This window comes from Equus caballus, chromosome 11, assembly GCF_041296265.1.
Source record: "Equus caballus isolate H_3958 breed thoroughbred chromosome 11, TB-T2T, whole genome shotgun sequence".
In the NCBI taxonomy this organism is placed as follows: Eukaryota; Metazoa; Chordata; class Mammalia; order Perissodactyla; family Equidae; genus Equus; species Equus caballus.
Genome location: NC_091694.1, coordinates 32,818,405 through 32,841,647, shown reverse-complemented (window position 1 = coordinate 32,841,647; position 23,243 = coordinate 32,818,405). Strand labels below are relative to the sequence as shown.

General features: G+C 48.8%; 1 protein-coding gene and 2 long non-coding RNA genes across 6 annotated transcripts; 1 reads left to right on the top strand and 2 right to left on the bottom strand.

Annotated features, from left to right (window-relative positions):
• Positions 1-150: 150 nt before the first annotated feature.
• Positions 151-5,463, bottom strand: LOC138916264 (uncharacterized). Its single transcript, XR_011423250.1, has 2 exons — positions 5,358-5,463; positions 151-2,435 (listed from the first exon to the last, which is right to left on the bottom strand). It is a non-coding gene; the product is annotated as an uncharacterized lncRNA (long non-coding RNA).
• On the top strand, positions 1,281-23,243 carry MTMR4 (myotubularin related protein 4). Of its 4 annotated transcripts, none has more exons than XM_005597513.4 (19): positions 1,281-1,386; positions 2,550-2,588; positions 6,325-6,414; positions 6,772-6,888; positions 7,429-7,511; positions 9,313-9,473; positions 9,585-9,681; positions 9,880-9,993; positions 10,815-11,011; positions 11,263-11,391; positions 11,911-12,022; positions 12,520-12,715; positions 12,949-13,134; positions 13,210-13,380; positions 13,532-13,686; positions 17,480-18,881; positions 20,299-20,409; positions 20,656-20,744; positions 20,965-23,243. In XM_005597513.4, the coding sequence occupies exons 2-19, from the start codon at positions 2,586-2,588 to the stop codon at positions 21,140-21,142; spliced, it is 3,591 nt and encodes a 1,196-aa protein (XP_005597570.1). In that variant the 5' UTR covers positions 1,281-1,386; positions 2,550-2,585; the 3' UTR covers positions 21,143-23,243. The 4 variants fall into 4 exon arrangements, with proteins under 4 accessions (XP_005597570.1, XP_005597571.1, XP_070083570.1 ...); XM_005597514.4 differs by lacking the exon at positions 1,281-1,386 and adding an exon at positions 1,518-1,916; XM_070227469.1 differs by lacking the exon at positions 1,281-1,386 and adding an exon at positions 2,099-2,186.
• LOC111775675 (uncharacterized) lies at positions 10,380-16,814 on the bottom strand. Its single transcript, XR_011423247.1, has 3 exons — positions 16,584-16,814; positions 15,562-15,884; positions 10,380-13,420 (listed from the first exon to the last, which is right to left on the bottom strand). It is a non-coding gene; the product is annotated as an uncharacterized lncRNA (long non-coding RNA).

Genomic DNA, 23,243 nt, shown 5'->3' with positions numbered 1-23,243 from the left:
TTTGGGGAAAGAGATATGCAGAATTAAGCTCACGACTCTAGGCAGCAGGTGATGGAGCATTGAAAAATGTTGAAATCCCTTTAAGCACCATCACTATAGTAAGTGCTGAGAATGGATAAAGTACAATCATTGCCTTGAGGGAGTCCAGTATTCATTTAACAAATATTTATTAAGCATCTGCTAGGTTGCAGACACTGTTCTAGATCCTGGAGTTAAAGCAGTGAACAGAGGCAAAGTTCCCGTTTTCCTGGAATTTACTAACTGTAGTAAAAGTTCCAATGTTCTATAAACAAAGAGGCACGTGAAGACATTTTGGCCCCATGGCCTGGTATTAACGCATTCAGGCCCACTCCCACACAGAAGCTATCTGCTGAGAATCTCAACTGTTCTCCATTTCTGTCGGGCTGGTGGTATCCCCGGGCCAAGGCGACCTCCAGCGGCCACCCTCCGCCATGCTGTCTGCTCTGGCTCTCCAGACGATAGGAGGGGAGGAGCGAAGAGCTGGGTCCTCGGGAGAGTCCTGTTCCCCACCCCCTTTATAGAGCAGGAGGTCGCAGCTAGCTAGTGACAGGTTTCCTATCTCTCAGGTGAGAGATCTTTACTCAGGACTGACCGCACCATGCAGGTCTTGAAGAACGGCAAGGTCGATGACGATGAAAAGTGAGAGTTGGAGGGACCCGTCAAAGCGCGAAAGAGGGGAAACCCTCCCGCCGCTAGTCGGACAAGACTGAGACGGAACCTCAGGCCCAGCCCTCCCTCCTCTCAGCCTGGGGTGGGGGGGGGGGGGTCTTCTCTCCTCTTCTGGCTTTCGGACCGGATGGCCGCAGCGAAACCAAAACGGGAAGCAGATAACCCGAAGGGCCACCAGGGAATTATTTGAGAAGTAACCCCCAGGAGGAGTCGTCACCGGAAGTGGCTGTAAAGCCTGTGCCCCTACAAGGCCCCGCCTCCAATTGCGCTACCAGTAGGCGACAGGCCGCCCCCACTTCCGGCCCCTGGAGCCATAGCTAGCAGCCCCCCTTTTACTGCTCCCTGATTGGTTGCCGCAGGGACGCGCTGTGATTTCCCATTGGTTGCGTCTCCTCTCCAGCGCCGCTCCTCCTCCCTCAAGGTACAGTCTCGCCTCCCGGCACCCGATAGGCTAAAGGCTGGGAGGGCGTCTGCCCTACTTGACCAATGAGCGGCGTGAAGAGTGAGGGCGGCGGCTGCGTGGTGGGGGCAGGGCGGGACTTGCTGTGGCTATTGGCCAGGGCGGGCACAGGCCAGAGATACGATTGGCTGGGGAGAGAGGCACCGTGGTGGGGTCGTAGCTGCGCGGCCTCAGCAGCTGCGGGAGACGGAAGTGGTGAGAGCGCGGCATCGGAGGGTCGGGCGGACGCCGCCTGGGTGAGTCACCGTGCCCCGTGCACTGCCAGTCCGGGAACCGCAAAGACCGTGTCTTGCCCGGCCCCGCCCCGACCCCACCGGTTTTCGTGAGCCCCGCCCTCTGTCATTCGGGACTCCGCCTCCGAGTCTTTAGGCTCCGCCCCTAGAACCTGGGCACCTGGGCTCCCCTGCCAGCCTGGCCCGCCCCCCGGGGCCAGATCTCCTAGGTCTGGGAACCCTGGGACTCCCAGGTCTTGTCCTTGTCTCTCTCTTCGTTTCCCTGAGGCTGCGTGCCAGTGGGCGGTGAGGCAGCACCTCTGGCTTGTCGCTTGCTGGCTCCCCCATGAGGAAGGGTAGGCTGTGATCAGGGAGGAGGGCAGGACCACGGATGGAGGCGTTTATCCCCGCAGCCTTCCTACGGACACTGCTCGACTGCTCTTGAGCTCAGAGAGGAGGCATGAAGGAAAATGTCAATGAAACCTGGGCCTGGCTCCCTAAGAGGGCCAAGGAGGCCCATCCTGAATTTTCTGTTGCTTGGGCCCATTTGACAGGTACTGACTCCGAGGCCTGGGCTGGCCTGATTCTGTCCCTGTTGTGTGGCCTCCTCCCACTAACCTGCACCCCACTTGGTGTCAAGTACATTCAGTAGGCTCTGTCCAGCCCTGCTGCCTTTGATCACAGGTTGTGGTCCCCTCCCTCTTGTACTCTGCTTTGGACTCTGCTCCCAGTAAACAGGTCAGGTGGGTGCTACTCCCAGACTCAGAGGCTGGTAGAGCATTCCGGTGGATTTGTGTGCCCATCAGGGCCAGCAGTGAGTCCTGGTAGGCAGCCTCTGTCTCTTCAGAGTTGGCAGTTCTTTTGCTCTCCCACAAAGAAAAGGGTTTGGAGTGTTCTACTTCTCCTTCTAGATCTGGGAATCAGCACTCTTGAGTTCTGCTGAAGAATCTTGGATGACACTCATTCCTGCTCCAGAACTTTGTGGCTGACTTCATGCCCTGCAGAATCACTTGTTGCTTTCTCCCCATGTAGCTCCCATTGCCTCTGTCTGGCATGTACAGAGGCTGGATTCTCTGGGAAGGAAGAGAATAAGAACTGTAGAGAAGTTCAGGAGTAAATGTGTGGCATTTGTTGATTCTATGGTGATGTAACGTGTTCTTTACTCTTATGTTTCTGTCTCCTTACAGTGAGAAGCAGGCAGCCAAGACCCTCACCAAGGTAGAATGGTGAGTACTCTCTCTTAACTCAGACCATTGTGTTTCTATAATCCTTGTGTCTTTCTCCATGAAGCTGCCCCGCCCCTCCTGGACCTTGAGCTCCGGGTTACTCTGTTCAGCTCCTAAACAGGTTCATCTGCCCTGGAGATAAATTAGGGTTTCTTTAGATTGCAAAACACCAGGCAATATACTGGCACTGGGACAGGAAGCCTCAGAAGTCTTTTTCTGCATGTGTTATGGCATGCTTTCTCCACACTACCACTGGCTCTCTCAGCTCTTCATAATGGCTCTTCTCTTGCTTTTCCTGGGTCCCTGGTAGAAACTCTCTGTTCTGGTCTGAAAAGCGAGGCCTCTTTTATCTCAAGATCCTTGTACTTCCTAGTGGGCCCCTTGAATATTGTGGGTACTGTATTAGGAGTGACTCCACTAAAATTGTGGGGCTTCTCCAGCTCCAAAGTGCTGCTGTCCATTAAGCTACTGCAGGCAACAGCTGACTGGATATACAGGATACCACCAGGATAGCACCCTCAAGGTGCCCAGGATATCACTGTGTGTGTGTGTGTGTGCGTGTGTGTGTTTATAGTGCTCCCAAATACTTTTCATATTCTGAGAACTGCCCTTCTCTCACCCCAAGTTCAGGGAACTCTTTCAGCCCTGAGAGCTAGGAGTAGGAAGCAGTGAGATGTGAAGGGAGTGGAGAGCTGCGGGCCCTGGCCCAGACCAGGCCCTCGCTCTGGCCATGTCTCTTCAGTTCTTTCAGGTGTCCCCTGTGCTTAGGGACAGCTTAAGGAATTCAGTTGGTGAGAGGACTCCCCCCTTCCCTCCACAGACATGTGGGTATGTGGTGTGTGCAGTATTGTTTTGGGTTCTTCTCAGAGAGCCTGCTGGTCTGGGCCCCCACCAACTGATAGCCCTTCTCCTTTTTCTCTTCTGTGATACCCTGAAAAGACCGTGGGCTTCAGAGTCAGCCTGGTCTTAATCGTGAACCCTAGCACCACCACTTCAATACCTTAGGCAGATTGCACATATTCTCTCTAAGCCTGACGTCTCACCGTAAAACAGGATAAAGCTTACTTCATGAGGAGTTAAAAGATTTTAGTGAGATAATGTTTAAAACATATCTGGCTCATAGTAGGCACTTAAGGAAATGTCAGGTTTCCTTCCATTCCTCCCTTCTCCTTTCTCCCAAAACTAAAACTAAAGCCCTGGTTTCTGAAAGTTACCAGGCACAGGAAGTGTGGGGTTCCAGCCAGCTCCTTCTGTGACTCTTAGTGACATTTTGAGCTTTTATCACTTCTTATTTCTTGGCCCTCTACCCAACTCCCTCCATCCCCCTACCCTTGGGTTTCAAGTTTTGTTTTTGCATAGCTTCTGTGGTCCATAGTTCCAGCTTTTCTCTTTCCCAGCTTAAGAAATTCTTTCTCCTCCAAGAAGGACTTTCTTACCCAGAAGTCAGAGGATGTGAAACAAGGGAGAGATGCGGCTGAAGGAGTAGGGCTGGGCAGGGGCCGTGGTATAAAAATCTCAGAGAATTTCCCTTTCAGGAGTGTGGAATGGCCGAGCTGGCACTAGACCAGGGGCAAAAAGGGCGCGGGATTTAGTGAGGTCAGGGGATTGGAGGACACTACAGTGGTGGGGTATGGCAGGGGTATGGTGGGTGGTGGTTTTGGAGGGAAAGGAGGAAGCCTTGAAAATGGAAAGGGCATGAGGTGGAGGTACGTGGGCTCCATCTTGGGAATTCAGAGCAGGGGGGAAACTCAGAGAGGAGAGGGCGTCGGGACGGACATGTGAACAGAGTGGTGTGAGGTGGCTCACCTGGGAAGATGGGAAGTGAAAAGATTTAGACGATCCCGCCTTCCCCTCTCACGCCGTCTGGGGGCAGTCCCACAGTCCAGACTCCTGGAAGCCCCTGGACGTCCCCTGAGGACGCCCTCCCACGCAGCCGAGGGGCTGCAGGGAGGGAGGATCCTGGGGCTATGGGCGGGGCCCGGAGGGTCCGCCCCGCCCCCGCCTTCTCCGCGCGATTCGGGGCGCCCCCCTCGCCTCGCTCCCCCCTTTCCACGCTCGTGCCGGAGGGCGGAGCTGGGCTCGCTCCATTGTGGAGAGGAGGGGAGAAGCGCGCGGGAGCCGCACCGAGGCCCCGCCGCCAGCGCGCTCGCCTCCAGGCCGCCGCGGCTGCACCTGGCGGACTCCGCAGCCGGGATGCGGCGGGCGCCCGGGACTGGCGGGCAGCGCAGCGGGTCCGTGGACATGTGCGCTGGCTCAGACCGCCCGCGATCATGAGCCTGACCGCCCGCGTTTCCTGCTCCATGCTCAGCTGCTTCGTAAGTGCCAGCCCCGCCTGCGGAGGCCCCGGGGCCCCCAAGGCTTACTGCACCCTCAGCCCCGCCCAGGGCCAGCCCTTGAGATTCCGAATTTCAGCCCATCCCCCTTCCCAAGGCCCCTGGCAGGGGAGGCGGGTTCTCCCTTTTCTTTCTTGAACTTGCTTTAATCTTCGGATGCCAGGGATTGTCGAAGGCCAGGGATGGAAATTCTGTGCCCCATCTTGGCCCCGCAGCCACTGCCCTTGACTGCAGATCTCCAGGCCCCGCCCTGCAGGGGTACATCCTTTTACCTCCGCCTCTCCATCTTGGTCCCACCCGCAGCATTCTTGCTTGGGGATGTGGGATGTGGCTAGTAGGCCCTCTGGGATGTTAGGGGGCTGGTCGGGGAGCACAGGATGTTTGCGCTGTCTCCCTGGCTCCAGTCCCCTCCCCCTTCCACTATTCCATCCCTCACCTGACACGCCAGTCTTTTCTCCTTGACTGTCCCCCAGACAGCCTCTCTTCTCCATCTTCCCTGCCTCTGCAGGCCTCCGTACCTCTGCATCATTCTCAGTCCTCCCCTCCTCCCCTCCTGGCTTAATGCTCCTTCCCAGCTTTCCCCATCTGTCCTCTCAGATGTTCCCACCCCTCCCTTCCTCACCCCCCGTGGGTGTCTGTCAGGCCTCCTCTCTCTCTCCCCTGGCTGTCCTTGGGTCTCCTGGTTCCTCCCAGGTGTCTGGATCCCCTCTTCTCCCCTCCCTGGTGGTTGGGAGGGGAAGTTACTTCTGCTTGCTATGGGGCTATGGGTATTCCTCAGGAAATCCCCTCGGATCAGCAGGCAGGGCAGGTTGCTTGGAGCGGGGTGGGGGTGGGGGGTGCTTGTTAGCAGCGTGGGCCTAACTGGAAAATCAGCTCAGCTCCAGAACACATCCTCCTTTTGAAAGCATCCATGAAGGCCCTCTAGAGGCATGGGACTGAATCCTCCAACCCACTCCTCTTTGTCTCCTTCACCCACTGGAATGAAGCCTCAGTGGCCTTAGGTGCCTGCTTTCCTCCTGTCTCTATAACCAGCTGCCACACTGGTTCCTTTTCCTCAGGGTAGCACTTCCTATTCCCACTTCTGTCTTACCCTTACAGTAGTCTTTCTCTTCCTTAGTTTTCTCTCCTCCTCCATTCGGAAAATTTTGGTGGTTCTATAGGAGAGTCCCTCTTTGTGGAGCGCAGATTCCAGTTCCTCTTTGAACCTTACTCTTCCCTTAGGCTTAATAGGTTTGAGTACTCTGTCCACTTCACCCCTCCCACCAGGCCAGGTCTCTTTTCCCTCCTCTGGTGACCAGAACCTTTATAAGGGTGTATGTGGGTTTATTGAGGGGAGGGGAGCAGAATGAGGCCTAATGGGCCAAGTGGAGCCTGGTGACTTAGGGCTGAGGCCTTCCCCACAGGGTGAGGAGGGCCCCCCCAGCCTGGAGTACATCCAAGCCAAGGATCTGTTCCCCCCCAAGGAACTAGTGAAAGAGGAGGAGAATCTGCAGGTAAGGAGGAGTTGGGGACCCAGGGTGGGTGGAGCTCCCTGCCCGGTTGAAAAACACCCTCCTTTTCCTCTCCCCCCAAAAATATCTCTAAGAAGATCTAGTACTGGAGTTCTGGCTTCTTGCTCCGCGGTCTCTGGAGGGAGGGGAGTCTGCCTGTGTGTGCATTGTGGAGGCTTAGGCCCAGAAAGGAGAGGCAGCTTTCCTATATAGCCATTGCCTGGTGCTGTTACCGTGGAGAGGACTCTTCTGTCCTGCCTTGGCCTAGCTTTTCCAGAGGGATCCCACAGATCAGGGGTTGGGGAGGGGAATGAAGGGGTGACTCATTTCTGGACTGAGGGTTCCTCTGCCCCCCGGCAGGTGCCCTTCACAGTGCTGCAGGGTGAGGGAGTGGAGTTCCTGGGCCGGGCAACTGATGCCCTCATTGCCATCTCCAACTACCGGCTGCATATCAAGTTCAAGGACTCTGTCATCAACGTGAGTTCCTGTCTTGTTCTCCCACACTCAGACCAGAATCCCTGTGAGGTTCAAGATGAGATTGCTGCAATGCTCTACTTAATCATGTCTCCAGAAAGTTGGGGTTCCCTTCTTTTTCTCACTAACCTTTCTTTTCCTGCCTCGCTCTCCTAGCTATGAGTCTGTCTTTCTGTCTCTCTCACTTATTCCCCCTTCCCCTCTTCTCACTTTCCCCTACCCTGTTGCTGGCCCTTCTAAGGGGCACAGAGGCATTGTTGGAAGAGTGCCACTTACCAACTGTGTGACCTTGGTCAAGTCACCCAAGTGAGGCTCAATTTTCTCCTTACTAATCAGGTGTGAAAACACCTGCCTTGCAGGGTTCTTGTGATTATTAATTGGGGTCACAGATGTAGTGGACCCAGCACAGTCACAGGCACTTAACAGGCCCTCAGTAAATGTCAGCTTCCTTCCTTCTGTTGGCACATCAGCATCTGGGTGAGGGTGGGGATGGGGAGTGGTGTGGAGTGGGGCTCTGAACTCCAGTTTGCCCTTCCTCTAAAGGTCCCCCTCCGGATGATTGACAGTGTGGAGAGCCGTGATATGTTCCAGTTGCACATTGCCTGCAAGGACTCCAAAGTGGTGAGGTGAGGACAATGGGGCCTCACTCAGGTCCTCTCGCCCGAGTCCTGCCCACACCTCTCTGCTGTAGGGTTTCTATGAAGCAAGAAATGAAAATACTGCCTCACTTTCCCTGTTTAGAAGAAAAGGTGAAAATCCTTTCTGGGTTGGAAGGTCGGTTTACTGACCCACAGTATCTTGACCAAAGAAGCAGGGATAATGCTCAGCTTGTGGGGTTGTCATAAGGACTAAATGAGATAATGTGTATGAAAGGACCTGGGATGATTTCTGGCATACAGCACTCACATTGTTGGTTCATTTATTTATTCATTTAACATGCACTTATGGAGCACCCTACTTTGTGCCAGACTGTTCTAAGCATTGGGGATACAACAGGGAACAAATAGACAAAATTTTCTGCCCTCATGGAGCTTATAGTCCAATGGGGCAATACCAGCAGTAAATAATAAGTGGGTAACGGAAGTTCAATGCTGTGAGTGTAAAGGTAAAGGATAGAGCAGGGACAGGGGATATGCAGTGCTGTGGGTGAAGGCTATGGCTCTCAACAAAGTGATCAGAGAGGGCCACACTGAAAAGGCTGCACCTTTTCATTTGAGTCAAGACCTGAAGAGAGTGACCATGCGGGTATTTGGGGGAAGAGTGTGCCAGACAGAGGGAACAGTGAGTGCAAAGGCCCTGAGGTGGATACATACCTGGCATGTTGGAAGAATGGCAAGGAAGCTAGTACGGCTGGAGTGGAATGCACATGGGTGAGGATAGTGGGATATAAGAACTGAGAGGTAAGGGGGTGTCAGGCTGATGTAGTGACTTGCTTTTACTTTGAGGGAAATGAGAAACCACAGGAGGGTTTTGAACAAAGGAATGACGTGATCTGATTAATGTTTTATAGAATCACTCTGGCTACTATAATGAGACTAGATGGAAGGAGGATGGGGGTAGAAGCTGGGAGACTAGTTGAGAAGCTATTGCAGTTACCCAGGTGAGAGATCATGGCCTGGCTAGGGTGGTAGCAGTCAAAATGGTGGGAAGTGTCAGATTTTTGAAGGGAGAGATGACAGGATTTGCTGACAGATTGGATATGAGAGAAAGAGGGGTCTGGGATGACTCCAAGGATTATTAAAAGATGCCCAGTTCAGAGCCTGCCGTGTGCTTAGGTCTGTAAGGATTCAGAAGGAGAATCCTCATTGCTCTTCCCTTCAAGGAGGTTAAAGTCTAGTTGCTGAAGGAAGGCATAACATCTAGCGATATGCTGTGAAAAAACGTACCATTTAATACTCTAAGCACGTTAAGAATGAGAGAGGAAGGGGTCTGGGGAATGGAGTAGCCTGGGAAGGCCTCAAGGAGAGATGTGGGACTGGAACTGTCTTCAGAGTATCAGTAGGATGTGGCTAGGCCAAGAGGAGACGTTATTAAGCAGAAGCAAAGAAACAAGGAGACAGGAATAGTGTGAGCAGGACTTCCTGCCTGAAGCAGAAGGTTTGTGTTAGGAGTCACGGGAGGTAACACAAGGAGCAGCAGACAGTCAGGGCCTTGGGGTAGCATTTGGATTTGATGGGAGAAATGGTAGGGCCCCATTAGAGGGGATAAGTATGTCTCAAGGACAAGAGTTCTTGGGAAGAAAATTGTCCCAAAGACAATTTCTCTTGAGTGTTGGCCAGGGTCCCTGGTCCTCCCCAGAGTCCCCATGCCTTACCTCCTGCTTTGCAGCCTCCTCTCCCCACAGCCTTTCTGTGGCCGTGTTTTTGACCCACATGACCCAAATGCACACCTCCCTCCTGCCTCACTCTGTGGCTTCTTGCCTGGCAGGTGCCACTTCTCCACTTTTAAGCAGTGCCAAGAGTGGCTCTCGCGGCTAAGCCGGGCCACAGCGAGGCCTGCCAAGCCTGAGGATCTCTTTGCTTTTGCCTACCATGCCTGGTGCCTGGGGCTGACCGAAGAGGACCAGCATACCCACCTGTGTCAGCCAGGTGAGGCCAGGCTGTTTTCTTTGGGAGACTTCTCATCTCTTGGTTCTCATCCGTCCTCCACCCCGGAGATGGCGCTCTTGGATGCTGACAGGTGTGGGAACTGTGTTGCAGGAGAGCACATACGATGTCGGCAGGAGGCTGAGCTTGTGAGGATGGGCTTTGACCTGCAGAATGTGTGGAGAGTCTCGCATATCAACAGCAATTACAAGTGAGAGGGCAGCGGGTGGGGAACCAGAATACCCATCCAGACTCAGACCTTGTTCACGTGTGGAAAGCTCCATGGGCACAGTTCCTGGCTCTGGGAGGGAGGAGGGCTCCCATCCCTCTTCCCACAAAGCCGTCCCTGTGGATCTTGTCATCACATGTCTTAGATCAAGCTCGGTGACCCCATCTGGTCTCTTCTCAGATTATGCCCCAGTTACCCCCAGAAGCTGCTGGTTCCTGTGTGGATCACAGATAAAGAGCTGGAGAACGTGGCTTCCTTCCGCTCCTGGAAGCGGATCCCTGTGGTTGTGTATAGGTGAGGAAGTGGGGGATGCGAAGTAGGGAGGACACTTTTTATGCAATAAGGAAAGAGACAAATGAGGAGGTTTATGGCAGCCTGGTTGACTGAGAATTGACACCCTGCAGGGCATGAAATAATTTTTAAACAAAACCTGCCTCAGTTTTTTTCTCCTAAAGATGAGGCTTTGGAGAGTATATTCATTTTACTTGTTTTTAAGGACATGTGTGTGTGAAATACTGCATTAGAACAGGGGTTGGCAAATTGTGGCCTCGGAACCTAATCCAGCCTGCAGCCTGTTTTATGTACAACCTGTGAGCTACGAATGGTTTTTACATTTTTAAAGGGTTATTTAAAAAAAAAAAAACAAAAAACAGAAAGAAGAATGTGTGACAGAAACTGGCTGTGATACACAAAGCCAAAGATTTATTGTCTGGTTCTTTACTGAAAAAGCTTGCTGACCCCTGCACTAGGACATTGTAGCTAAAACACAGTGAGACAGGTAGTAGCCATGACGTTTGGAGGTATGTGTGCTCTGGGCTCAGGCTTGTTCTCCTGTTCAGTATCTGTACTGGGAGCAGGTGCCACGCAGATTTGATGAGTCAAGGTCACCTTGCGAACACAGAGCCCTTTTGAGAAAAGTGTGTGGCAGCGCTTGGTAAGCTCTGAAGCCATCCAGATGTGTTAAGGGCTTTGGTTGCCATTGTCAAGGCCTGGATGCACTGGTAGCTGCTGTTTGCTGTTTGCTGGAGATCTTGGTCTGGCCCCCTGGGGTCTTGGTGGTAGGTCTCTTGGGGATGCGAATGCCAAGGGCATGATGGTTTCTTCTGTTTTTTCAGACACCTGCGCAATGGGGCAGCCATCGCCCGCTGCAGCCAGCCTGAGATCAGCTGGTGGGGCTGGCGCAATGCTGATGATGAGTACCTGGTCACGTCCATCGCTAAAGCCTGTGCCCTGGACCCGGGGACAAGGGCTACTGGAGGCTCCCTCAGCACTGGGAATAGTGATGCCAGTGAGGCATGTGACACTGACTTCGGTAAGGTGTGGATGGTGCTGGCCCCCTGGGGAGCAGGCCTCCACTTTGGCCTCATTGGCTTCCAGGGAGCCCCCAGTGAGAGGATGGGAAGATAACAATACATAGAGTGCCTGGGTCCCTGCCTTTTGGGAGGCTGTGGGGTGTGAAGGGTCTGTAGTTGTATGTTCTTCTCTTCTGAAAGGGAGTGCCCCAAGGTAGGGTGAGGCTGGGCGGCTGGCTGACCCAGGGTCTTCTCCCTGCTGTGTATTTAGATTCCTCCCTGACTGCATGCTCTGGAGTGGAGAGCACAGCAGCCCCCCAGAAGCTGCTGATCCTGGATGCTCGATCCTACACGGCAGCAGTGGCTAACCGGGCTAAGGGTGGAGGCTGTGAATGCGAAGGTATTGTTGTTATCCCAGTGTCTGCAACCTGTCTGTGCTCTGGGGCGTTTTGGTGAGGAGGGGGCTGGGGGCAGCTTGTGTAGTAGAAAGAGCCAAACAAACCTGGCTTGGAATCAGGACTCTGTCCCTTACTAGCTATGACTATGATTAAGTTGCTTAATCTGTCTACATTTCACTTTCTTATCTATAAAATGAGGATGATACATGCCTTGCCAATTTGTTGGGATGATTAGAGGTTACACATATAAAATTATTAGCATAGAGAATTTACCATATATGGTTATTACTAATAGTACCACGACTATCATTTGTCATTAATATTATTATTACTTCCATTAGTATATGGCATCTGAGCATCCAGAGATAAAAGGGTGATTTAGATTTCCAGGGTATATTTAGTTCCCATCCTGGAGTGTTCTGCCCTACCAGGGAAGGTTTGCCCACTGGGGCTGCTTTTGTCGTGGATGCCTGTTTCCAGGACGTGCTCTTAAGCTCCACTCTCCTCTTTTAAATTTACAGAGTACTACCCCAACTGTGAGGTGGTGTTCATGGGAATGGCCAACATCCATGCCATCCGGAACAGCTTCCAGTACCTCCGGGCGGTGTGCAGCCAGATGCCTGATCCCAGCAAGTAAGTGTTCCCTACTCTGATTCCATCCTCCCTCGTCTCATCCCTTCCCTGGTACTTCTTGTTCTTGGAAAATTAGATGGGGAAATGGCAAGTGTGGAGGTACGGGAGACCTGAGGGCCTCAGCACAGTGGGCCAGTTCCAAGAACACTTCTTGCACTTCTCAGCCAACACTTTGGCATGGCCACAGGACATTGGGTTCCTTTTGTTTGGATCACTTGTCCTACTCAAACAACACAGAGAACTGGGGAAAGAAATTGGCTAAGTGTGTATGTGATGCTTCCCAGTTTCTCTCTCTGTCCTAAGAGTCTCTCATCTGCTTCAGGTCCTGTCTTCCCTACCTTCCTGCTAGATATTTCTTGGCAGAAAGGCCATGGGCTGGACCTCTTGGCTTCAGCCCTCACTAGGGACTTTATTAGGTGTAGCTGGCCGTGGGTGGTGGAGAGCCTATTGTAGCCTCAGTGCCCTTGGTGACAGACTTGATTTATGCTCTTGTGTAGCTGGTTGTCAGCACTGGAGAGCACCAAATGGCTGCAGCACTTGTCGGTGATGCTAAAGGCAGCTGTGCTCGTGGCTAACACAGTAGACCGGGAAGGCCGGCCTGTGCTGGTCCACTGCTCAGACGGCTGGGACCGCACGCCACAGATTGTAGCCCTGGCCAAAATACTACTGGACCCGTATTACAGGACACTGGAGGTATTGAGAAGGGTTGGGTGGGAAAGAATGGAGGGAAAACGGGGTGGGGAAGGTGTCATGCCCTCTGGATCTGTCTTGGGGATCTTTCAGTAGAGGACATTGGTGGCTTTCAGTCCTCTTCTAGGATCAGTTCTATTCTCTGAAGCTGCCAGCTCCTGCTTTGGGCATCCCCTGGGGAGTGGACACTAGCCTTTCCAGAGAGGCCCTGTGCTTGAACTCTGTCTTCTTTGTAGGGCTTCCAAGTATTAGTAGAGTCTGACTGGCTGGATTTTGGACACAAGTTTGGAGATCGCTGTGGCCACCAGGAGAATGCAGAGGACCAAAATGAGCAATGCCCTGTGTTCCTCCAGTGGCTTGATTCTGTTCATCAGTTGCTCAAGCAGTTCCCCTGCCTGTTTGAGTTTAATGAAGCATTCCTGGTAAGTCCCAAAGCCTGTGACCAGGGTTGGGGGATGCGGGCCAAGGCCCCAGCTACAAGCTATCTTGGCCTCTAGGTAAAACTGGTGCAGCACACGTACTCTTGCCTCTATGGCACGTTTCTGGCCAACAACCCCTGTGAGCGAGAGAAGCGCAACATCTACAAGCGGACCTGCTCTGTGTGGGCTCTCCTGCGAGCTGGCAATAAGAACTTTCATAACTTCCTCTACACACCTGGCTCAGACATGGTATGTCCGAACCCTTATCCTGTAGGTGCTGCTTGGAGACCTGTAGGGAGAACAGGCGAAGTCAGTTGGGAGAATGTAGGGCCAAAGGCTTAGGGAAGGAAGAGGGACCTGGAACATCTCACAAAACACTAGTATGGGGCTGCTTCCCTAGGTCCTGCATCCTGTGTGTCATGTCCGGGCCCTACACCTCTGGACAGCTGTTTATTTGCCAGCATCGTCTCCATGCACACTTGGGGAGGAGAACATGGATCTTTACCTTTCCCCAGTGGCTCAGAGCCAGGAGTTCTCCGGCCGCTCTCTGGAAAGGTAAGAAGAGCCCATCTTGCTCTCCCTCTCTCCACTAGGAAGCCAGTAACTGCTTTGTGTCTTGCCTAAATGCTGTTCTCTTTCTTTTATGAGCTATTTAAAAGCACCTTCTTTAGTCAGTTGAAGGAGAAACTTGGCCCAGGACTTGTAGCTAGCCTCTAGTGCACTCTGTGTGTTTTCAAGGTCCTCTCTTAAGATAAGTTATCATGATTTATATAACCAGTTTCCTATTGGTCAGTTAGGTGATTTCCTTTTTTTTTAATCGTTACAGAGAGTGCTTTGGTTAACATCCTTATGTGTGCATGCTTTTTAAAAAATGGTAAAATACACGTAACATAATATTTATCATCTGAATCATTTTTAAGTGTACAGTTCAGTAGAGTTATCTTTTATGTGTATCTTTGCATTTGAGATAGATCAATCGATCGATCTTTGCATTTCTGCCAGATAAATTCCTAGAAATGCAAATACTGGGTTCAAAGGATATGTACATTTCAAATTTTGATCTTTGTTTATTAGTGTAAGATTTTTTAAAGTTAAAATATAACATATTATTGGTTGAATATTATAAAGGAAAACAAAAACCCACCCCCCTAAATTACTGGTTTTAGAGTCTTGGGAGCTGAGTCCATTTTCAGGGGCCCAAGGAGAGGCTTCAGGAATTCTGTGATTTTCTCCTTCTCTATACTATGCAGAATTTGGGTATAGATTCATAAGTTGACTTTTCCAGGGAGAGGGGCCATAACTTTATCAGATTCTCAGTAAGTTCAGTGACCCATTTAATAATTGTTGCCTTAAATCAATATCTAATTTTTCAATTCAATAAATGTTTCTTTAATGCCTACGAGTTGCCTAGTACTATACTAGAATTTAAGGGCTGTACCAAAGAAATAGAAGATATTGGTCTTATTTAAGATACTTGTAAAAAGCTGTAAGATAAGATGTATGACAACTAGAAAACAATTCTAAGTCAGCATCTAGGCAAACAAGAATGTATGTGATTCAGAGCTGTTGGAGAAATGAGAAGTGAGAAGGGGTCATTTGGTGACTGTTTACCCAGAGAAGTTTTCATGGAATACTAGGCAGGAACCGTGGCTTTTTGTATCCTTAGTATCTGGCTCAAGGCCTGACACATAATAGGTGCTTTAGTAAATGCCTAAATGAACAGACAAATGAAATAAAGGGCGCTGTGAGCTTCGTAACAAGGTTAGTGGAGAGAGGTCCAAAGGAATTAGATACATGAGCGAGAGTTTGAAAAAAAAAAAAAAAACACCAGGAGCTGGCTGGGGTTGGGAAGGGGCTATTTTGAGGAATAGAAACAAAATATATCAGCTAGTTCATTGAGGGCTTTAAGCATTACACTGAAGAATTTATTTTGGTTCCGTTGTCAATAGTAAGTCATTGTAGGAAGTCACTGTGAACTGGTGATGATGGGATTTTTGGAGAACTAATCAATGAGCAGGGTAGTTGGAGGCACAGAGACCAGCCAGCACTGTTGTAATTCAGATATGAGGGGATGAGTCCTTGGAAAAGAGAAGGGATTAAATTCAGAGATGTTATAGAAAAGTCATTATCAGGCTATAGAGTTGATTGAACATTGGAGGGTGGAAGAAAAGAGTAAAGAGGACCAGTCAAAGACACGTCCCAAGTCTCTGAGCTTAGAAACCAAAAGAATGCTAGTATCATCTATAGACACTGAAAAGTTGAGAATTCAGTTCGGGGAGAAACAGGAGATGCAGGCAGGTTGGGATTGAAATATTGACAGCAAAGAGGAGGTGTGCTGTAGGCAGTTCAAGATGGAGCGCTGGATTTGGAGGAATAAGTAGTATAAAAGTTTTAAAGGAAATAGTTTCTTTAACAGCTGACCTGACTTACCTTTGGTCCTACCTTTCCCTAGATCAAAAATGTCCTGCCCTCTTTTCTTTTCTTCCATTAAAGTCCAACACATTCTTCTATACCCAGCTCAAATCCTACCCTCTGTGTGTAGCCTTCCCTGACACCCTAGCTGGATGAGTTCTCTCTTTGTCCTAAACTCCTCAAGCATTGTTGTCTCTCCCAGCATTGTCAATTAAACCTTTGATGCACATAGAAGTCAGCTGTGGAGGATGGCAGACTGTCGATATCCTTGAATCCGGGTGAAGACTACACAGGAGTTCTTCATACTCTTCTCTCTACTTCTTAAGCATGTTTGGAAGTTTCTGTAATAAGTAAAACAAAAAAAGGAAAAAAACAAAGTTAGCTGTGGTACTTTTTAAAAATACGGATGCCTACGTCTCACTTTTGGCCATTCTCATTCAGCTGGTCTTGAATGGGCCTTAGTTGTCTGTGTATCTAGAAGATCCACAGGAGTTCCTGATATACACCAAATATTGAACTCCACTGGTCTATTTCATTCAATTGGTACCTAGCAGTGGAAACTTGATGTGGTTAAGCTCATTCTTTCACTTCTCAAATTGTTTGAGTAGCCCTGCACTAGGTGCTGGGGATTCAAATGAGACACAGTTCTGCCCTCAAGGCACTTTCGTAGAGGGAGATAAACTAGTAAGCAGTAAGTGCAATAATATGGGATGCACTGAGCCACGTGTTTTGACATGGATTATTTTCTTTAATTCTCCTGGTGGCTTTAAGGGGTTGGTTCCTTACCTTTCTCCCATAGATGAGGGAACTCAGGCTTAGAGAAGCTAAGGTCACAAAGCTAAAAGCTTTGCCAAGCTGGGATTTGACCTTGGGGCTCTAGAGACTGTAATCATGACTCTTGCTCTTGCCTTCCTGGAATTTCATATCACACACACACACAAAATTGATCAGAAAAGTAAAATCAATCACAAAAACACTTTTAAAACATTACAAGTTTCAAAAACCAAACCCTTGAAAAAGAATCAGCTGTATTGTTCTACCTTTAGGGGTTTTTCTGTATGGATTGGACTGAGGCATCTGAAAATAGGAGTCCTGTGAAGTCACCACTGTTTCCTGGGGAATTTCCCTGAAGTTTTCGTTGCTCTAAGGTCTTTGAATTGTATTAAAAATCAGGGCGGTCATTCTTGAAGATGTTTGTTACCCATTTGGTGTGCTGGAATGCCGCTAGAACTCTTTGAGTGCTGTATACTAGGGGAAGTTTCCATGGTGACATGGGAGTCTGAGGAGCATGCTGCTGTTAAGTGGTTGTAAAAAGCTGTGTTTAGGAATAATTTATAATAGGGAAAGTTGTAAAAATGAGGAGTTTTGAGTGTAGTCCTAATAAGTTTGTGGTTGGTTGCCTATGTTTTGTTGGATCCTCATAGCATCTCTACAAGGTATAATTTATTATCATTTTACAGGGGAGGAAATCAAGTGTCTGAGGGGTTAGGTAACTGACTTGTAGTCACATAGCTAATCAGTGTCAGAGAGAGCTAATATCGTCCAGCTCCAAAACCCATCTTCTTTCTGTCCTGCCATGTGTGATAGAGGCAGAGGGACATTAGGCTTGAGGCTTAGGTGTGTTCCTAGCTGCAATAGTACATTTAGAAGGCATCAGCATAGAAGGTAGTTGAAACCAGGGTTGAGATTGCCCAGTGAGATTGTGTAGGGTGAGGACTGATAAAAGCTGAGGGCAGATCCTGGGTTTTGAGGCCAGGGTTCATGTCCCACACTTTTTGCAGAGTAGCCTTGTTGCAGTGAACCTTGGTATTTTGTAATCTTAATTGTTGTTAGGGCTTGTGAACTCTGGTTTTGATAATTGCTTTGATGACCTGAGTCTATGTATTGGAGGTGGCTCACATTTTCTGACCTGGAGGTATTGTGTTTGTCATTCCAGGTTACCTAAAACCAGATCTATGGATGATCTTCTTTCTGCCTGTGACACAAGCAGCCCCCTGACTCGCACATCCAGTGACCCTAATCTGAATAACCACTGTCAGGAGGCCAGAGTAGGCCTGGAGCCCTGGCACAGCAATCCCGAGGGATCAGAGGCAACCTTTGTGGAATCTGGGGTAGGAGGTCCTCAGCAGCCTGTAGCAGAAATGAGTCTTCTTCCCCCTCTGCCCAGCAGCCAGAAAGACTACTTGAACAGTAAACCTTTCAAGAGTCACAAAAGCTGTTCTCCAAGTTACAAACTGCTTAATACTGCAGTGCCCCAGAAAATGAAGAGCAACACCTCTGATCCTGGGATTAAAGTCCTGGAAGAGACTAAGGCACCAGCTCCAGACCTTTGTGCCCAGAATGAGCTGGGTAGGACTTTAGATGGCACAGAGGAGCCACCTGAACATTGTCCTGAAAGAGAAGCTGTCGGCGCACTCTCTAAAGTCATTTCCAGCAAGTGTGATGGAATTTGTGATTTCCCTGAGTCTTTCCGGGACTCCCTTACAGGCACCCCACAACAGGCCCACCTAGACTCTGTGCTAGGTGTGCCTTCCAGATGTGCTCCAAATCACAGTTTGGGCACCCTTTGTGACCCACCGAGCACTACCTGCCAAACTCCTCTGGACCCAAGCACTGACTTCCTCAGCCAAGATTCCCCAGGGTCTGTAGCAAGTATCTCCCACCAGGAAAAACCCAGTTCTGTGCCAGATCTGATTCATGGGGAGGAAGACACTGGCAAAAGAGGGAATAATAGAAATGGGCAGTTATTGGAAAATCCTCGCTTTGGGAAAGTGCCATTGGAATTGGCCCGAAAGCCAATTTCTCAGAGCCAGATAAGTGAGTACTCTTTTTTAGGGTCCAACTGGGACAGCTTCCAAGGGATGGTGACTTCATTCCCGAGTGGGGAGACCACCCCTCGGCGGCTGCTTTCCTATGGCTGTTGTAGCAAAAGGTCAAGCAGTAAGCAGATGCGTGCAGTGGGGCCCTGCTTTGGGGGCCAGTGGGCTCAGAGAGAAGGGGTGAAGTCACCAGTCTGTTCTAGTCATTCCAATGGACACTGTACTGGTCCAGGAGGGAAAAACAACCGGATGTGGTTGTCTGGTCACCCAAAGCAGGTCTCCAACACAAAGCCTGTTCCACTGAGCTGCCCTTCTCCAGTGCCTCCTCTCTACCTGGATGATGATGGACTCCCCTTTCCCACGGATGTGATCCAGCATCGATTACGGCAGATTGAAGCAGGGTACAAGCAAGAGGTGGAGCAGCTACGTCGACAGGTGCGTGAGCTTCAGATGAGGCTGGATATCCGTCACTGCTGTGCCCCTCCAGCAGAGCCCCCCATGGACTATGAGGATGATTTTGTAAGTATTCACCCACTGCCATTCATCCATTCATTTATTCTGTCTGTCCAACCTTCCATCCATTCAACATTCATTCATTGGGTCCTTGCTGTATAACACTGAGTTAGGTGGTTGGGCTGTAGGATGAAAGACATAGTCTCTGCTCTCAAGGAGCTCACAGTCTACTGGGAGAGACAAGCAAACAATTAGAATGATGTTCTTAAGTGTTGTGATTGAGGGAAGCATGAGGTGTTGGGGGCCAGGGTGGAGTGAAAGGTCAGGGAAGGTTTTCCTGAGAAGATAATGCTTGAGCTGAGTGCTGAGGAATGTGTCATGTTTAGTTAGGTAGACAGTGAAAAGGAAATGTCATTTGCAGAAGCATGGAAGCAGTAGGTACTCTAACATAATGGCTTGCACAAAGCAGGTAGGGTGTGTGCATGTGCATATACTCTCGTGCTGGGACCGTGAGGGAGGGAGTTGGGTATTGCAGTGGGAGGTAAGGGTCAGCTTGAGTGCCCTTCTTGTTTGGATTCTACACTCAAGGCAATAAAATTTTTGGCCAGTGAGTAACACGATCAGGTTTGTATTTTAAGAATATTGCTCTGGCAATAGTGTGTCAAGAGGATGAGGCCGTTGAAACCCGGGTTGGGAGGCTGGTTAGGATGTTTCGGAATAACCTAGATGAGAGATGATGAGGACCATCCAGGCTTCGCTGTGGTTGGAGGCCCCAGGTCTGGCACAGCAGTCCCTGGGGAGCTTCTAGGAGTCAGCTTCTTGACAGTAATATCCTTTCATCCACATAAGCACTTCCTGTCCTCCTATTAAGACATTCCCACTTGCCTGCTGCCCACTTGCTGGGATGGGATGGCCAGGGCTAACAACTTTTTACTATTCGGGGTGATGATTTAGAACAGGAGTCAGCAAACTTTTTTGGTAAAGGGCCGGATAGTAAATACTTTAGGCTTTGTGAGACGTATAGTCTCTCTCACAGCCACTCGGCTTTGCTGTTGTAGCACAAAACCAGCCATAGACAATATGCGAATAAAGGAGTCTGGCTGTCTTCCACTAAAATTTGATTTACAACAACAGGTAGTGGGCTAGATTTGGCGTGTGGGCTGTAGTTTGTGAACCCCTGGTTTAGATTGTAACAAGAGAAATACTCTTTCCATGCTGTGATATAGCATATTGGTTAAGAGCATGGATCTGAAGCCAGAACACTAGGTTCAAATCCCAGGTTTACTACTTATCAGCTCTTAACTTTCTCTGCGGCTTAGTTTCCTTATTTGTAAAATGGGGATGATAACGGCACACATCATAAGATTGTCATGAGGAATTAAAGAAGTTCACGCATGTAATGCACTTAGAACAATGCTTGACACATAGGAAACAAATGTTAGTGATGATGAAGATGATGTTGACGTTTTTGCCTTTTCTTCAGACATGTTTGAAGGAGTCAGATGGCAGTGATACAGAAGATTTTGGTTCTGATCACAGTGAAGACTGCCTCTCAGAAGCAAGCTGGGAACCTGTTGATAAGAAAGAGACTGAGGTATGTCCAGGCAAATATGTGGTGGGAACTTCTGTGAGCCAGTGAGTTCTCCTATTTCTCAGAGATGGGTGACATGCTATAGACTGAGCTCTCCCCCTAGATAAGTGTTTTCTTCGTAGGCAAGTAGTCGCCAACTCACTCTAAAGACAAGCCTTGTTGTTTTCTCCTGGGATGCTTTCCTTCTTGCAATGTTGCTCTTCACTTCATTGGCAAGGACCTGGAATTTTCCCTTGTGATTTCTGTTAGGTGACTCGCTGGGTTCCAGACCATATGGCATCACATTGCTATAACTGTGACTGTGAATTCTGGTTGGCCAAACGAAGACACCATTGCAGGTAAGATGTTTTATATGATTTGGTACGGCTTGTAAAGCAATGAGGTACATATATATGAACTAAATTGAATTAATCTGAAAATGGAGACATATTTATAGGAACTATTTTTGTTTTCTCTCAACTTTTTTATTTACTCATTCATGTAAGGCCTTTTGGAGTGTCATTCATTCTCAGTATTTTGGCATTTCTGATGAACTCTTCCCTCTTTGTGTTTTGGCAGAAATTGTGGGAATGTATTTTGTGCTACCTGCTGCCACCTGAAGTTGCCCATTCCTGATCAACAACTCTATGACCCAGTTCTCGTCTGTAACTCATGTTACGAACACATCCAAGTGTCTCGTGCCAGGGAACTCATGAGCCAACATCTGAAGAAACCCATTGCTACAGCTTCCAGTTGAATGCCAGAGGAGACGACCTGTTCAATTTTAGCAGGTTTGAAGGGAGGATATGCTTCAGGTGTAGTTTTGAAGGTTCCTTGGTGTGGCTCATGAAATCACAGAGCTCAAAGATACCGTCTTGAGAAATCCTCCTTGGTACCATGAGACTGGAGCAGAGGAATTCCAATTTGGCAAGAGGTCCTCTACTGGTGAGACCCTCACCTTGGGGTAATGGTCCTGGTCCAGACCCGGAGTCGAGAAGCTTAATGTTGAGTTGGTGACTCCAGCTTCTTTCTCCTGGGGGGTCACAAGATGATGATTTCATAGATACTGCCTGGTGATGCGTGCCCCAAACAGCAATAGAAAGGCATATGTATAACCAAACTCCAAGTGAAAACCAGATCCATCTCTCCTCCACTTTGAAAAAAGCAGATTATAGTATATAAGATAGGAATTCCTATCCTACTGAAATGAACTCTACCCTGTACCTCTGTGCTCTGTGTCTGTGCATGAAGGCTCAGTCTTTAGAGGCACTCCCTCTAGTTGCATTAGTTCTGTCTTTCTGTGGAGTTTGGTTTAAAGACTGGTTCAGCAAGTGGAGCTTTTGCTGTATTTTTCACTTGGCTCATCGGCCAGCATCAGTGAATATTCAGTTTAGGGGGACAGTTCTAGGGAGTGAGACATTTTTGGGAGCAGAGGAGAACTCTGCTGATGTTCAGTCCTGGCAAAAGTCAGTTATTTTGAGGTGTGAAGGCAGTAGTCTCTGTTACTCAGTGGCAGCTCTTGAGGTATGCACTGTGAAGAATGAGAAGGGAAAAACAGAAATGATCCTTGTGAAATCTTTGCAGATTGTGCCCTACCCTTTGCGCCTGACTTTTCCTAGTTGTCCTGGTGCTAACACAGGAGCTATACCTTGATCCTCTCCTGGCATGAAAATAAAACAATGGGTTTTTTTTTTTGATGTGTTCCATTGCCCACTTCCCTCATGTTGTCTTTCCCCTGGCTGCTGCCTCCTCTGGGTCACACTGCTTCTTATCCTGAACACTTGACACCCTGAGGGTAGAATTTAGTGTTTGGTTTTTACCTCCTAGAATATGCTGTTTGGTATGTGAGGGTTTCAGTACAAATGCTGCTGTCTACTTCTGTGCACTTAACAATGGAACCCAAACAGAAGAGAATAAAGCCTTGATACCAAAATTGGGAGAGAAAATGTGTCCATTTGGACCAAACATTGTTTTTTTTGTTTTGTTCTTTTTCATCTTAATATGTACCAGTGGCACTTAACCAAAAGATACAGCGATATAGCCGTGTGTCATGGTTGGAACAGATACAGTCTCCTTGACCTATAATGAAACCACTAGGATTTCCTTTATACATTTTCCTTAATTCGTTGGTGTATAAAACGTAAATTACACTTAGGCTTATCCTGTTTTAAAACTATGGTAGCTGTCTGTCTAACTGCTACTTTCATGTTACTTCCTAGAAGAAAATTTTTTCTTTTGAAAATAACTAGGATCTGCATTTAGAACAAGAATTGTTATTTGTCCTGACTTTTTCTTCAGTCCTACAGAGAATCATCTGTGCTTTTATACTTGCCATGGATGTAACCTAAAAAGTTTTGGCATATTTAGGTCAGCCTAGCAGAACTTTTTTTCGTTTAAATGGAGTTGAATAATGAAGATTTTGTGTCTGGGAAATTCCTGAGATCATTGAAAAAGTAACAAACTATTCCTTGTCTGATATGTAAAATTCTTCTAGGCATTTTCTCAATCATTAAAATTTACTGCCAGTTGTGAGTGGCTTTTTAATTAATTTGACTTTCACTGCACTTCACTCCGCCCATTTTCAGGGGGAGCAAGATTAGTAACATTTGAGGAGACTGTATCTGTCTACTTTGTGTGGCTGTTTTGAGGGACTGTCCCATCAGTGAACATACTGCATGGCCTTGGAGAGAGTCTCTGGGCTCTAGGCTCAGATGCATTCATCAAATACTCCTTTCAGAGCTCTTGTGGGTGTAAGTGACATGATGTGGCCAAAAATCCAAACTGTGCAGCTGCGTTGTGACAAACATGCAATGTGCTGTAAAAACTCAATACAGTTTAAATAAAATCTCTATATTAGT